Genomic DNA, 16838 nt, shown 5'->3' with positions numbered 1-16838 from the left:
GCTTGCCCTGTACCAATCCCAGTGCGTGGTGAATGGGCCGGAAAGTGTCCTGGACATTTGTCTTTTCTGCCTGTCGATTCTACAGGGTGGCGGCATGTGGCAGACTCTCAGGGTGCAACTTCAGAGTGCAGCAGAATGTTTTATTCCTCAGGGTACTAAATTCCTGGTGTCTAGTCGGTCCGGTCTTGTGTCTGCATATCTACCCACTCACACGGTGCCATCGTGTGACACACGATATTGGCTCCCATCACACCCGGCGAGGAGCTGATATCACACTGTGGCAGGGAAAATGAGCTGAAAACCACTGTAAATAGCAGGGCCGGACTGGCCATAGCGGGCACCGGGCAATCCCCCGGTGCTCCGCACAGGTGGGGGCCGGTTTTGGGCCTCTGGGGCCGTTTTTGTTACAGGGCCGTTTTTGCAGCACAGCTGCAAAATCGGCCCTATACCAAAATCAGTCGAAAACCGGCCCCGGCAAAGAGCTCGGCGGCACCTCCAACCCCTCCCGAGTAGGGAGGGGGGGGGGGCGGCTGAGCATTTTGCCAGGGCCGGTTGTGATTCCCAGTCCGGCCCTGGTAAATAGTGGTTTTCCAGCTCGTTTTCCGAGGCTTTGAACTGCCGATACCCATTAAGGCGCGTGAAAACACCCCAGGACATCAGCACCAGACTCTGCAAGGTTTTTTGGGGGGGAGGGAGGGGTTTGGACCGGGGGCGTGGTGGGGTTCAAAAGTGCCTCTTAGGTACTTCTCGGCACAAGACCCCGCCCTCTTCAAGGCCCCACCTTCTCCTCACATGGTCAAATTGTTCTTCAAGGTTGCAGGATTGTGTCTGTGCACTAGTGGCTGCAAAGTTAAAAGTGGTGCATTGTGCAACCAGCAGCAGTCCCCTCATTCAGCTCTGCAAGCTGTAGCACTTTTGAAGAGCACCTTACACGACCTGAAGGCTGATTTTAACTGAAGGAGTATAATGATCCTCAGCAATGAGAGTGGGGAGTGGACACCAAGCCCCTTGTGATACATTATAGAGTTTCCTGACCTACCTGTTCCATCAAGCTGAGCTGCAGATGGAAGGAGGTGAGGCACAGAGCACAAAGCATGCATGCCAATACATCTGATTCAGGCAGGATACTCCTGATTTTTAATGTTAAAAAACTGGTTTCTTTTAGCTGTCTCCCGCCTGTAATTGCCTCTGCTTCAGTAGACGTCAATGAAGGAAATATATTCTCCTGATAATTTCTTTTAAATCTCCCACTTTCCTCTTCTGAAATGTTGGCATGTACGCACAGGTAGACTGGCTACTTTTCAACAGCTTTTCAAATGTATGGTTCCCCTCGCAGTGTCATTCTTTGATTATACAAGGGTTGTGTGTCCCTGGCTGCTCGCTCACTTCGGTCCCTGTTAAACCAAGGGGCAGAGCCATCCTTAAAAGCAGTACATTATCAGCTTATCACGGACCCAGCCCGGCTTGGTGACATGAATGTTTCCGGGCTGGTAACTATGTGTTAAACTGCCTCAGCAGCATGTTTGTGGTTTAGAGCATGAGGACCGGCGTGGCAAAGACGTGGTTAAAAAGGATGAAATAATTCTGCATTTTTCTTGGGATTTTACATATAAAAACATGCACCAACTTTAATGAACGATGCAAGTTCAAGTTATGAGTGGAAATTGCACTATTTTGGATTGTGAAACCTCATTTGGTTAATGTAGTCTCTCTGCAGATGTCTGTGTATAACAAGGGAGAAACAGTAAAGAATCCTGGTTGAAGAAGTAGGGAATAGTGATTTAAATATTTATGCTGCTATGATGCCTAAGCCTACGACTGAGAAAGCACTTTGCGTGAGCAAGGCGTTAAATATATTACGTACAATTACAGATAAGTGCCACTCAAACTGTCAACTATTTGGTGGTAGAATATTACTACTAAGTCCACGGAAACCATGAAAATGTAACTTGTAAAAAAAAAAAAAAAAAAAAAATAACTTTAAGCAATCTGAAAACTTGGCAGCTATGTATGTGATAATCTTGCTGGGGTACAGAGATTATGAAAAAAAAGACTATATGATGCCATTTTTTGTAACACACAACACAATGTAATTACCTGTAAATTAAATGTACACATTTAGCAGTTAGGGAAGCAAACATGAAGCATATTTATTTGAAAATGTTAAAGTGTAATTGAAACAACATTTTAAAAGGATCAAAACAAACCAAAAAACTTACTTGGTGATGCTCAAATGATAAATATTCATTGAAAGACTATTTCCACACAGTATCATTTGTGTGCAATATCGTTTTATTAGTAGTGGCCACTTCAATGGCAAAAGTGTTGTCTATAAATGACAGTGCACTATTACACTTTGCTTTAGTTACATTAAAAATTGTTGTGGCTCATGTCCATTAAAGGTAGGTGGGTCACAAAAGTTTTTGTTCTAAAAAGTGGGTTGTGGTTCTAACAATTTTGGGAAGCACTGAGCTTACTCTATTTCCATGCTATGGACCTCTTCATGAACTCTATGCTGTATATGACTATGGTGTTATCACTGATGTCATTTATCATGTCTTCAGTGATATCATCAATGATGTAATTTAACATGTCGTGTAATGTAATATATCAGGTCATAAGCAGTGCATGACAGGGACACAAGTATAGTTAGCTCAGTAAACTATAACTGGTGTTTTTCCATGTTTTGGAGGGTTTTTAAATGTTAGTTTTTATCTCTTTACAACACCTAACTATAACGTCACTTATAACTTTTATTTTTTTGTTCAGTTAATTTCTGTTTTTTTAACATTGGCTAAGATCTTATTACCATACACCACTATAAAATCGCTTTAACCTTTGTTTTTTCAGTGCATTTCTGGGATTTTATAATCATATTCAAGCTGGAGCATACACTCAAACCCTTTAGGCAACCTACAGCCAAAGCCCTGGCTGTGCATTCAACCCCCAATAGGTGGCTAGCACACCTACAGATGTCCACAGGGGGGGTTTGCCGCAGGACCTGGTCTCTGGCCTGGCCCTGAATATAGCCCACTGTGGGCAGCCAATCCGCCACTGCGAATGGCAATCATCTGTGTGCAGCTGTGGTTTGGCCGCATGTCCTTTAGCTGTGCACAACTTGGGGCTGGTAGCAGACCCTGGCCTCCACCAGGCCATGCACCGAACCCCACCACTGTCAGCCAACCCCTGCAGTGGGTGGTTGGTTATAGGGCCTGCCCTCAAGCCCCCACAGGCTGCCAAACAACTTTTTCTTTTTGTATTTTGTACCGGTACCAATGTACTTCTGTGTTACCCAACATGTAAGCTGCTGTCCCCATGGTACTGCAGTACTGTGCAAACTTCCTCTGTGAAGCTTGTTTTGAAATGTGTTACCATGGGGGTAAAGCTTGGATGGCATTTCCACAGAGATTACCTCAACCTTAGCATAGGGTTTTTCTTGGTCCCCTCACAAGTACAAGGTAGAGTGTCTCTACCCTGCATACTTATACCCTATTTTTGAAACATGTTTAGTGCATTGGAGCAAGTTGCAACATTTTTTCACAGTTCCAGTCAGCCAATCAGATTGCTCGGCACTGAGGGACTGGACCAATCAGAAGGTCCCATTTAAAAAATGTTCAGGATGGTGGTACTCATGTGGGCTCAACCATCCAGATATTTCTAACTTTTTAACCCCTTCATGTGCAGAGCACCCCTTTAAACACAATTTTTTTTAAACGACTGGGCAGATTTACACCGAATCACAAAAAGCATTCTTTCTGATTCAAGTTCTAAATGTCTACCAAATTTGATGTAATTCTTTTCAGCTATCTTTTATATATCGGAGAGTAAAGTTTCCTACGGGAATTAACATGAATCCTCTTAAAATCCTCTTAGTGTTATTCTCCTCTTCTATATCCTCATCCTCTCTCTAATTTGATCTCTCCTCCATCCCATTGTAATCTTTACAGAATATCTCTTCTATCCCCATTTTTGAAAATTATCGGAACCATAGGACTCACGTGGGACAAACCATTCGGATATATTTTACTTTTAGGTTTAAATCTTTTCATTAAGGTCAGTGCATAGTAAACAAAACATTCACCACATGTACAATCTGTTAGGTGCTGTTAAGAGATGGCAAAAAGGCGAACACAGCCTAGGATAGGCCCGATATAACATGCAAGGTCAGGCTTGATGAAAAACAGTCATTAATATGCAGAAAAAGGTGAAACATCAAAGGTAAGAACTTCCCGTCCCCCATCCATCCCCCCCGTTCCCCACCCGTCCAGTGATCATTACCACCCTTAACTTCCCTGCCACTCCCGCCTACTATGTCTCTCTGTCTGTATTCGCCTTAAGGACCGACCTCCTTTGGCTCCGTGAGCCTCAACAACCGAAGGTACCTTGGACAAGTGATTTCTCTGAATTCTGTCATTAAAAGAGATCGGAATGGTTGCCATAGCTCCTCATATTTGTCCCCTTCCCCCGCCATGTTGAGCGATAATTTTTCCATACCCGGGACATGCCACATCCTGTGTGGCCAACCCGTAATGGAAGGGGTAGTGGTGGTACGCCAATGTGCGAGGATATTTTGCACAGCGGAACCCAGTGCAATGGCTATTTGACATCCTCTGCTGGAGCGTAAGGGATGTGTCAGTGGGTTAGGAAGCCCTAATAAGGCATACGCTGGGAATCGTGGAAGCTCTGGTTGAAAGTGTTTGTCCACATCATTAAGCCCCTGCGTCCAGTAAGTATATTTTACTTTTAAACCACTTCATGTGTGAAGCACCCCTTTAAACACTAAATCACAAAATCATCCTTTTTTGAGTAAAATTCTGTCTACCAAATTTGGTGTAATTCTGTTCAGCTGTTTTTTGTACATCGGAGAGCAAAGTTTCCTATGGAAATTAACATTGCTCCTTTTAAAGTGTCTTAGCTCCCCTCTCCTCTTCTGTATCCTTCTCCTCTCCCTCATCCCATTGCAATATTTTCCAAATGTTTCTTCTGTTATATATACTGCCCACCACGATGTATACAACCAGTTTGCCATAATTCTCTGTAATAGGAGTCAGTAATCAATTTCAGCTTCTGCTCTATGACCCAATCCTCTGTCCAGGACTCCCTCACATAAAGAGCAGCAAATACCTACTCAGCAGAAGGGCTGGTAATGTTCATCCTGGCACCTTCACTCTTCACCAGCAGGCCAGCACTACCCTTACCAGGCTATGCTGAAGGTGTTGGGCTCTATTTTCATGACATCTAGTAACAGAAGAAATGTCTACTCCCATGAGGCCCAGAAACTGATTTGCTGCAGGGACACTATTGTCAACTACAAAGATCTACATGAACTGTGCAACCATGTATATAGAAAGCTATCCTCTTTGTTATATGTTTTCACTGCAGCATACTTTTTGATGCATCTAGCATGATGGTCTATTGTCTTTTGGGCAACACAACGTATTTTGTAAATTTGTCTCTTGTGAGCTTAAGTGTTGAAAGTAGTCTATTACATAGTTTGGATGATTTCAAAGTGAATTTCAAAGATGGAAATTACACATGTAAACCACCTTGAAGCATGATACATAACACAATTCATTAACAACCATCCTGACACCTCATCTTTGCCCTCAGTGGGCTAATCTCCCACACCAATGTCCAGGGTGTGGTTTGTTCAGACCAACTCTTCCCCTGGCCACCAAGATCTTCTAGATGCACAAGTAACTAGAAGATAATCTAGCTAGACTCTTCAGTAGCTTGCAGTCCTCCGTTTAAACGTTTCTGAAGCTGAGGACCAGCCTCTTGGCTGTGCAACTTTCCATCACCCCATTGCATCAGCATTCCCTTTCCATTCAGGTGAAAATAGCAGCCTCATTTTTGGAGGACGTGCTTACATTGAAATGCGCCACAAACCAAGCTGGAAGATGTATGTACCATGCCTATGATTAGGATTTAAAAAAAGCTATTTTAATATGCCTTGGCAACATTAATATGGCTGGCTTTGATGTGCTGGGTTGGAAGACTATCAACCAGATCATGTAAAAGAAATGGGGATCACGCAAACGCATTTTACACACATCCAGGTACAGAGATTATGTGATTTGCACAGATCACACAATGTTGAGTCTGCAAATGCTTGTTTAACATAGGAAGTTTCAATCTCTTCTCTGAATTACTATATTGAAGCGAAGACAGAAAAACTATTAAGAGTGATTGAACATTTTATGCAAGGTCTGCGCATATGGAACACAAATCAGGAGATAACTCAAATTCTATTGGGAAAAAGGGACCACTTAGTTAGCAGGAGGGCTAAGAGAGGTAGTCCTACATGTTTTGTGAGTAGAGAGTTTAGAATGGCCAACTTTGCCCACAGATGAATGTCACATTATTGACCCCCAAAAAATTGTAATTAAAAAATACCGATATCCGAATATCAGCATAAAAAAATATCAACTTTACATACCGATAATGCAAAATCTAACAATGTAGACTACAAAAACATCAACAGAAAAAAATATATAGTACCAAATTATAAGAAATCAAAACAACTATCAGGCTTATTGTTGCATAAATTATGAAAAAATGAAGTAGGAAACTCTGGATAGTTACCAAGTTGTAGGTGGAGAGCAGCTCTCGTAAATGGAGCACTCATAACACCATCTAGACTCTAAAACTGCTCACCTCAAATGTCTGTTTTCTATCAGAGTTTTTTTGCATAGAATTATCATACTTCCATCCATGCCAAGCTAGAAAAGTGACAACGTCCTTTGCTATTTGTGCAGCTTTGTATTAGTAAAATACCATCCAAACCAGCCTGGAATGAATAAAAGCAGTCCCTGACACATGTGTTTCCCTCTAATTGGAGCTTGTCAGAGAGACACAGCTTTGTCCAGACACAAGGGAGCACCCAGCATACGTCATAGCATTACCCTTTCAGCCTTAGAGTGGTGCATACATTATACAAATTGTTATGTAATCCAAAAGTATTGCATTTGAAAAAGTAACATTACTCCTAATTAAAATATGTACTACAAAAATATAGATTACAAAAATACAAACATGTAATAATAATATATATGTATATTTATGTATATTTCTAAATAGTGCTATCGAAATGCAGTTTAGTTATTTCAAAAATATAATATATATATTTATACATTTTGTAGAAAAAAAATACTTATACATGTTATTAAACATACAAATACTTCTTTCAAATTTTAAAAGAATAATGTGGAAAATATATTCAATAAAACAAATTATATGAATGTTTAACCCAAATTATTTCATTTTACAATATACAATACATCAAATATTTTTTCTAAATAATTTATAATTATAAACTTGTATACACTTAATTACAAAATAATCCACATTATAAATGTTTGTAATTGTTGATAAATATTCACATATATATCTATATATATATGGTAGCAGGCCCGCTCCAAGCCCGCCAAACTTGTAATCAGGCCATATGTCTTGTGCCCTAAGGTAACCATAATTCGTGCCCTAGCCATGCATAGTTTTCACATCAATAATTTCATTGCAAATTTGCATTGATATTTTCGTTAGCTTAACCTTTCTTTCTTCAGTGAATATAAATATATATATCACTCAGACAGTGGCAAGACCCCTGAGGGATAAGGGATGCTCGGTGGTGGCAGCTGTCTCATGGCGGGCCAACCGCCAAAGACGTCGGACTGCCGGTGAGGCGGTAGCCGCACCGTCACTGCAGGTCTGGTGGTCCATCGGACCACTAAACTCGTAATGAGCCTCATAGTTACTTTGGATAAGTATAACTGGAGAATGTCTGTAGTTTTGTACCTTTAAAATGTTAACTTGTCACTGAAAGTCTCACCTAACTATAACGTTACTTTATCCTTTTTAGTCAGTTAATATATATTCATACTTGAATGAACTATTGCCAATATTTTAAATAATAATCTATGAAATATCACCTTTTTTAAAACGATTTAATAATTAGCAGAAACATACACACAAGAAATACAGCAAACTACAGTACAAAATCATGCTAATAAAAGTAAAATAAAATAGTAAAATATACTAGAATATACATTATTATATACAAACCTTTAAACATGTTTGTTAAAAGGAGAGTTGGGCTCCAGTCCAACATAAATCTAGAAAAATGTATAGCTTAAGGGGGTGGGATTCAATGTTCCCACTACCTAAAACAATTGTATACCACAATATTATACTACACTATATTTTAAACATCAATAGGAATGACAAAGATCAAAAAACAACATACCTACCCATGATATTCTGTCCAAGAACATATTTCTGCCACTAACGATATTTTGACCACAATATTTTGGTCAAATTAAATTTTGGTACGTAGAAAAGTATGGTAGCCAGGTATAAAGCAAAAAGTGAGCGCACTGCACTCTTATTTAGGGGGAAGTATGTAGTAACTACACAGTATAAGTGGTGCTCCTAGGAAAGGATTGGTTACCATCCACAATCCTACAATGCCCTCCAAAAGAAGAGCAAAAATTATGAATATACTAATCTGAGCACTTAAATAATCATTTATACAATGGTGTCCTAGTAGTAGTCTACTTTAATCCAAGATTTCAGTTCAGGCCCACATGGTAGTCTAAGTCTCCACATTGAGTTTTTCGTAAATATAATTTCTAGTTATATTCAGAAAGAAGACAGTCCAGTACAATTGTTCAAAGCGATGAGCAGTTGGATAAACAGCTTAAAGACAACAAGCCAACACGTGTTTTGTCAATAGGTCATTAACACCTCGACTTCTTCAGGGCTGTGGACATTAAGTAGACCATCATGAGAATATATATTTTATTTTACATAGTGATTGAAAGCATTATTCTCCATCACCAACCACTAACGTGTGCAAGAGAGAAAAAGGGAAACAGTGGAGTGACTGTGTTAGTGAAAATGCAGGAAAAAGGAAGAATAAGATTTACATCTAAATATAAGCACTTAATAATAATAACTATACCACATGTAAGCCAAACCTAAATAGATTTCATAAGCTGAAGTCCCCTATGCATGTGAGTAAAAAGAAATAATAGAACAAATAATATAAGAAAAGTGGAGAAGAGAAAGGGAGAAGGCAGAAAAAACTATAAGTGAATAAAACCATGAACCAATATGATGTGGTTCCAAGACAAAGTCTTGCTCCACAGACCAAAACACTCCAAAAAATAAGTGATAAGGGTCCTCTATTTTGAATAAACAATAGGATAATAAGTATCAGAAAAGTGATCGTAATAACATAGTCAAACGGTATATGGAGATCCGTCCACAAGAACAATATTAGATCTGTTGAGCACTATAATGCCTGAGTCCAGTAGAAACCGAAGACACAAGGTCCTAAGTCCAAATAACAACCGTCAAGAATTCAGGGAGTCAAAGTCCCTTAGAGATGGTAGTAAACAATTACAAGCGTAAAGAAAACAGGTACTCAAAAGAAATAGTCATCTCAACATTAAAAATGCAAATATAACATACATACATACAAGTGGTTAAAAAACCATCCCAGATCATTTCAAGTAGGGAAATGCATGTATATTAAAACATAAGCACATAGATAAAATATCAGTTCATTATATAAACTAAAACCTGAGTATAATGCAACATCACTACTAGCTGTAAATCAACATAAACTGGCAAGGAGAGGGCTCCATTAACTATGTGTTTATTAAAACATGAGCACATAGATAAAATATCAGTTCATTATTAAACTGCGAACCTAAATATAGTACGACATTGATAATCGTTGTAAATCGACATAGGTTGGCAAGGAGAGTGCTCCATTAAGAGAACAAGTAGGAACCAATGGGGTACACACACACAACACACTGATGTTTATCCAAGAACATCCGTGCCAATTGGGAGAGTACTCCTCGTGTTCGAGCAGTGTGGGCCACCCTCGTTATATTGGAGGTCCAATATGTAGCCCTCCGTACCTAATGCTCTAGCACTTCCATCAGGTAAAAAACACAGCCATCTTTGAACAGAAACTAAATAGCAATCATAAAAACAATAGTATAGGTCAAGTCTAATAACCAGTCAATAGCTTGGTAATAATATACGTAAAGATTATTAGGAATCAATCATAAATCAAAGGGGGAAAACATTAAAATGTATCAAAATTAAGAACATTATTGGGTCATAGCAAATATTAACCCCTATATATAGAAATCACGTACAAATACAGTGAGGGCATAAACATATAAGTGCTCGTGTATGACAAAAAATATAAATATCTCATAATTGTGCTATGATACACCCTCTACACCATACTATATTGGTAGAATGAGGCGTATGTCCAAAGAAGGATTAAACTCCTGTCCAGATTGGCCACAGCAGCCATATTGTAGTAGGTTCCGCAAAATAGATTCACATGCCTCATAACTATCTATCAATAATAGTAAACAAGTAATCTATATTATACAATGGTATTAAAATCGAGCATATAATCAGGGCAAAGTAAAGTACAGTCCACACTGGACACGGCGGCCATTTAGTAATAGGCTCTGTCTAGTAGATCCTCATCATGTCACGTACTAGAGATGTCACTAAGACAAAGTAGGACCTGTCAATATACCAAAATATTCTATACATTAATAAAGTATCCGAAAAGTATCCCGTAGACCCGATAGGAGAGGAGGAGAGCCAGGAAGTATATCAAAAGGAATAAGAGGTAAATAGAATATGTGAACAATGCCGGATATAGTATGTTTTTAAGTATTTTAAGTACTGCCAAACTTTGTCTCACATATATGCAATACATAAAATCACCTTTATTAACAATCATCATATAGATATGATACAATCGTGGTTGCAGAAGATACTCATACATGTTAACATGTAAGGTTAACAATGATTAACAGTTTCATAACGACTCAGACAGTCACATTTAAGGCCCGAGGTAAAAAAAGACAGGGGTAAAACTTCAGGATAGTCTAATCCCCTAGAAAATACTGAATTTCAGTGTCAATATTTAACCCCTATTCCACAGCACGCTATTGCATTATCCAGGATGCATCACAACGACTAAGTTGCAATTCTCTGTTCCCAACACAAATATTGCTTTTCACGTGATCTATAGCATGAAATTTACACTAATGTACATGCCCCTGTGTGCTCGTATCCATGGTGTGCATGACTATTGGGTATTTATAGTCATTACTTTTGAGTGCCCTATAGTGTTCAGCAATACAGTCTCTCAAGGGCCTTATAGTGCTTCCCACATATATTTTAGAACATGTATACACAATCACATATACAACAAATCTTGTTGCTCAATTAATATACATGGGAATCAAAACATTGCCTGGATTATTGTAGTTGAAACAAGTAACTTTGTCTTCCACCAATCTACATATATTGCAGTGACCACACTTGTGAAAACCCTTAATGTGGTAACTAAGCCAATTGCCTTGTCAGGATGGTGATGGGTAACTGGGACTAATCATGTTAGCAAGTGTATGGCCTCTCCTAAAAGTCATGCTTGGGTGTTCAGTCAAGAAGGAAGCCAGTATTTTGTCCGAAGTCAGGGTATACCAGTTTTTATGTAAGATATTACACAGTTCACCAGTGTTAGGGTAATAGTTTGTCACAAGTCTCAACCTATCACTGGGGATAGAAGTTATCTTATGATTCTGATTAGGTCTCAATGTATCCTCGCGTGATAGGTTCCACGCTCCTTTTGCTGCTCTAGTAACAATAGGTCCATTATATCCTCTCTTAAGGAATCTAGATTTTATATCTGTCAGAGTTATGTCAATTTCTGCATCCTCACTGCAGTTTCTTCGGGCTCTGACCAGTTCACCAAAGGTGATTGAGTTAATCTGAGACTTAGGGTGGCAGCTGGATGCATGTAATAGAGCATTACAGGATGTGCTCTTTCTATACTTTCGATTGCATAACCTGTTTCCTATTATGAATAATTCTACATCAAGAAAGACAATACTTTTGAAACTATACTGGTAGGTAAATGATAAATTCCAGTCATTGTTTTCTTTTTTTTTTCTTTGTTTTTTTTATTATTCATCATCAGATATTAAACTTTCAACAATTGATCAATTCAATGCGTATGTATAATACAACATATATTCTCCATTTTAGAGATACAAAAACATACCGCAGTATACAAAGGCTAATATAAAGGAATATACAGGAAAAGGAAATCGGAGGAACTATAAAGGAAAAAAAAAAAGAAACATTTAGATTAAGGAGGCAACATATTATCCAATCCATATGAAGACAGCCATCCCTTTTATTTTTATGATTAATCATCTAGCCTTAATTTCCATTCTTCGTCCTGTGCCCAGACCCGTTTGCCAAGCTTCCAGCCTTTTTTCTTATACAGAGCTTTCTCCAAGGTGTAACTAGCTAGCAGCTTTGAAAGCCATTGTTGAAATGACGGAGGGTTAGGGTCTTTCCATAACGTTGCAATACACAGTCGGCTCAGGGTCATTGCAATAAAAATAAATTCTTGATGAGGTGTCTTATGCCCCTCTCTTGCTACCCCGAGGACCATAACCTCGTTAGTTAGGCTAATAGAGATCCCCAATTCCTCCTCAAGGAACTTTTCTAATGCTTGTTTAAAAGGGTCTAAATTAGGACAAGATGCGAACATATGTATCGTATCTGACTGTAAGCTTTGGCATATTGGGCAAGATATCCCACTAGTTCCCCCCCAGCGGGCTATTCTAAACGGTTTGTAATAGAGTTCATACATGGTCTTATAATACTGTGCTTGCAGATTCGCCACCTTTAAAATAGTGTTTCCAAGCATAAGTGATTTTTCACCCTCATTCTTGACTAAATTTAGCTTAATTCTCCATTTCTCGTATACCTTTACCCGGTCATCATCATTATATTGGCATATTTCGCCATAAAGTTGTGAGATTGAACAGCCATCCTCATCTCGTACATACTCCATCAGGTTCTCCCTTTTAAATGGGCAATTACCCGCTTGCTTTCTTTGTAACACTGATCTTATCTGCAAGTATTTTAAAAAGTCTCTCCGATCCAGACCGTATAACTGCTGCGCCTTATCAAATGTAATTAAGCCTGATTCATCCATTAAATCTCCTATTGTCCCAACCCCGAGACTATCCCACCGTTTCATCACCTGGTCATGGAACACCTCTGGGAGTGACTCGTTCATATACAAAGGGGTGTAAAAATTTATTCTCCCAAGTTTAATTTTTTTCCGAATCACAGACCAGACTGAGATGGCAGCCCCCAAAATCTTTAACTTCGTTCTTTTATAGTAATTTAATTCTTTAAATGTGAAAAGTCCCTTATTAGAATCTAGGACCAACAATTCATATATATCCGGGATCCCTGCACTACCTCTCCAGGTGTCATTTGTGTTCCCACCTAAGAGTCCTCTAATGTATTGCAAAGCTGCAGCGAGATAGTAAACCTTAAGGTCAGGTACTGCGAGGCCCCCCGGTCTCTAGAAAGTGCTAAGTGAGATGGGATTACTCGGCTACACGAAATACCTACCCTAAGCAGACACTACATGGGGGGGCCACATCAGATTCCTCCTCGCTACAGCTTATTTTGGGATCAATTAAGCTGGTTCAAGAAGATATTAAGTCGGAGGGTAAGAAGAATAGGCTGGCAAATAAGAACCTGCAGGGCGCAATCAGGAAAGTGGCTAAAATATGTACTGATACAAATGCAAGGGTGGCCCAGCTAGAGGAACGTGTCAGCACCTTAGAAGATCATTGGGACAAAGATACAACAACTATGAGTGGTCCCGAGAAACAATTCACAGATGTCCAATGGAAGCTGGAAGATTTAGAAAACCGGCAACGCCGCAATAATCTGAGGGTTTTGGGCATTGAGGAAGGGGTTGAAGGTGACGATATCAAGGCCTATGTAGTAAAATTGATGAAAGGGGCATTTCCAGAGCTAAACCAATGGGAGTGGGAAAAGGAAATTCAGAGGGTTCATCGATTTCCCATGATGGTGAAGAAGAATCCGCCCAAAGCACAAGGTGGAACCCCAAGGCCGAGAGCAATTTTAATATACTTCGGTAATTTTCTATTAAGAGAGGAGGTATACTCCCGGGCACTGCCTAATTCGAAACGCTCATATGATACCCAGTCCTTTTTCACAACTCCAGATTACTGTCATTCAACGGTGGAAAGGCAGTGGCGACTACGAGAACTGATAGAGCCATGTCAACAGATGGGATTACAGGCATATTTAATGAATCCAGCAAGGCTTAAAATCTTTTATAGGAACACTACCAGTGTTTTCACCTCTGAAATACAAGCTAGAGCTTAAATGGACTCATTAAAATCAGGAATGTCGTTCGTAGGGACTTGATGAACTTTTGATCTGAAATCTTTCTCTTTATTTCTTTTGATTTCGTGTTGCCAGTTAATTCCTTGTAATATAAGCATTGTGAATATCGCTGTGTAGGGTGCTAAAAAGCTGGGAACATTATGATGTTAGGTGGGAAAAATGCACATGAACACATGAGCATACTAGTTAGAATTAGGGTGACGGAGGGAGGGAGGTCGACTACCAGACACTATCATAGAGGCCTTAAGCCAGCTTACTTCATTGGGAGGAGAGGGGGGTGGGGGAGGGATGAGGGGTGAGGGGGGGTTTGGGTGGGTCACTTTGGGGGAAAAATGGGAGAAATTCATCATCAGGGAAGAAAGAAAATCAGATGTGGATATATAGGAAGTGGAATGCAGATACTAAATAGAATGTATCCAGTCATTGTTTTCAAGTACATTTTGGAGATGAGATTTGGGTAGCGCACCCTGCTAAAATATGCAGAGTAATCTGGTGACACCTGGGTAACAGTGGGTCTTAGGGCAAAGGGTGGATGGCCAATTACATGGAGAAAGCAGAGGAGGAGGGTATTGTCATGAATGAAATACAGGTGCTCTTAAAACGTGGAGCTCTCCATATTACCTAAATTTCGGACCCAAGTCAACTTTCCCTTTGAGGAATAAAAATGCGAATTCACAAATTATTTCAGAATTGAGCGCAGTGATTTTGTTCAAAGCAGGAATTTTGAAAACACAGACCAGGAAAACTAAAACAATAATGTTTACAGTTGCTTTTCATGAGAAGGTTTGCACCGTTACGTCATTAGTCAAGGCATACACATATATTATATTTACACTTGGTAGAATTGTGCTGACCGTACTAATTATGTCATGCTGTAAAATGTATCAATTAACTGTTGTTACACATGATAATCAGACCATTTTCAAGTGTTTCGACTTTAATGTGATTGCAGGGGTGTTCCAGTCGAATCGTATTATGACCTGACCCAGCTGAAACGAAGTGCTGTCCGTCAAAGCGATGATCTGTAAGTTACATTCAGTGATCAACCGGTCCGGTAATTAGTTTGTAATCCTATTATTTAAACTAACAATTGCTTCTTAAGGGCAGTGCAAACATCAGGTATGATTTTTACATTAATCTGTCAAACTGTTATCCAATATTAAATTAATCAATGAATCCAACGGATTTGTAGAGCGCAGCTTATCACCGGTGAGGGTATCCAGGCACTGGTATGATGCAGCTGCTGAGAGTGGTCAGTCGAACAGCCATGTCTTTAAGCCATTTCTGAATTCCTGCAGGGTGGGGATGAGCCAGAGGGTGAGGAGGAGGCCATTGCAGATCTTGGCAATCAGGTAGGAAAGGGTGCAGACACCGCTCCTGCTTCGATGGAAGTGGGGAGTGTGGGCGAGGAAGAGGGAGGTGGAAAACAGATGTCTGAGGGGCTGGTGGAAGTTTACCCTGTGGTTGAAGTTGACCGGTCCTTCATTGTGCAGAGCTTGTAGGCATGGGTTAGCATCTTAAATTGGCACCTTTTGGGGATGGGGAGCTAGTGTGGTGCTCTGATGTGAGGGGTGATGTGGGTCCTCCTCAGAGGTTGAGGTCGAGCCATGCTGCTGTGTTCTGAATGGTCTGAAGTCAGTTGAGCAGCTGTGAGGTAGGGTGTTGCCTTAGCCCAGGCGGCTAGTGATGAGTGATGGTGCATTTAATGCTAATGGGGAGTCACTTGAAGATTTTCAAGAGTGAGAAAGCAGACTGGGGACACTGTGTGTATCTGTTTTTCATGGTGACCTTGCTGTTGAGTATGATGCAGAGGTTCCTTGCATATTCTGTTGGTGTGGCTGTGCGGCCCGGTTCTGCTGCCTTCCAGGAGTCGTCCCATGGGAATGTGTTGCTCCCGAAGATGAGTACCTCTATTTTCTCAGTGTTGACTTTGAGGCAGTTGTCTAGCATCCAGCTGGCTACGCTGGTCATGCACATGTGGAAGTCGGCATTGATGTTTGTGGGGTCAAATGATAGGGAAAGGATGAGCTGAGTGTTGTCAACATATGGTATGATGTTTAGTGTTGTCAACATATGGTATGATGTTTATACAATAACTTCTGACCAAGATAGCCAAAGAGGCTGTATATGTATTGAACAGGGTAGGGCTCAGTGAGGACTCTTTAGGAGCACCGCAGATTATAATTTTTTGGGCCGAAGAGTAGGGTGGGAGGCGGACGCTCTGGGTTCTTCTGGCTAGGAAGGATGCAATCCACATGAGGGCATTCCCTTGGATCCCCATCTAGTTGAGTCCTTGTAGGACTTTTCGATAGAAAACGTGCATCATACTTTTGAGCTTTGTGGGGGGAACATTAGTTCAAGCTTAAAAAATGAGGCATGACAAAGATAAAACTGTGACTGTGTATGTGTGTACTATGGAATCGATAATCTTCATAAGTATTTTCAGCTTTATTATACTAGTGGTTATCAAATGTACCTCTGCAAAGTGCACTTTTTGTGTAACAGTACCACACCAATGAAATGCATGGCTGAGAGTAAGT

General features: G+C 40.1%; 1 protein-coding gene across 1 annotated transcript in view; it reads left to right on the top strand.

The window, feature by feature from the left end:
* The window catches only part of SPMIP4 (sperm microtubule inner protein 4), a 189163-nt gene that overhangs the window by 54963 nt on the left and 117362 nt on the right, over positions 1 to 16838 (top strand). The window contains exon 3 of the mRNA XM_086941689.1: positions 15251 to 15322. Within this exon, the coding sequence (XP_086797815.1) occupies positions 15251 to 15322 (72 nt within the window). The remainder of the gene's footprint in view (positions 1 to 15250; positions 15323 to 16838) is intronic.

This window comes from Lissotriton vulgaris, chromosome 10 (genome assembly GCF_964263255.1).
Source record: "Lissotriton vulgaris chromosome 10, aLisVul1.2, whole genome shotgun sequence".
NCBI lineage: Eukaryota > Metazoa > Chordata > Amphibia > Caudata > Salamandridae > Lissotriton > Lissotriton vulgaris.
The sequence above is the reverse complement of the archived record's forward strand: the minus strand, read 5'-3'. Positions and strand labels throughout refer to the sequence as shown.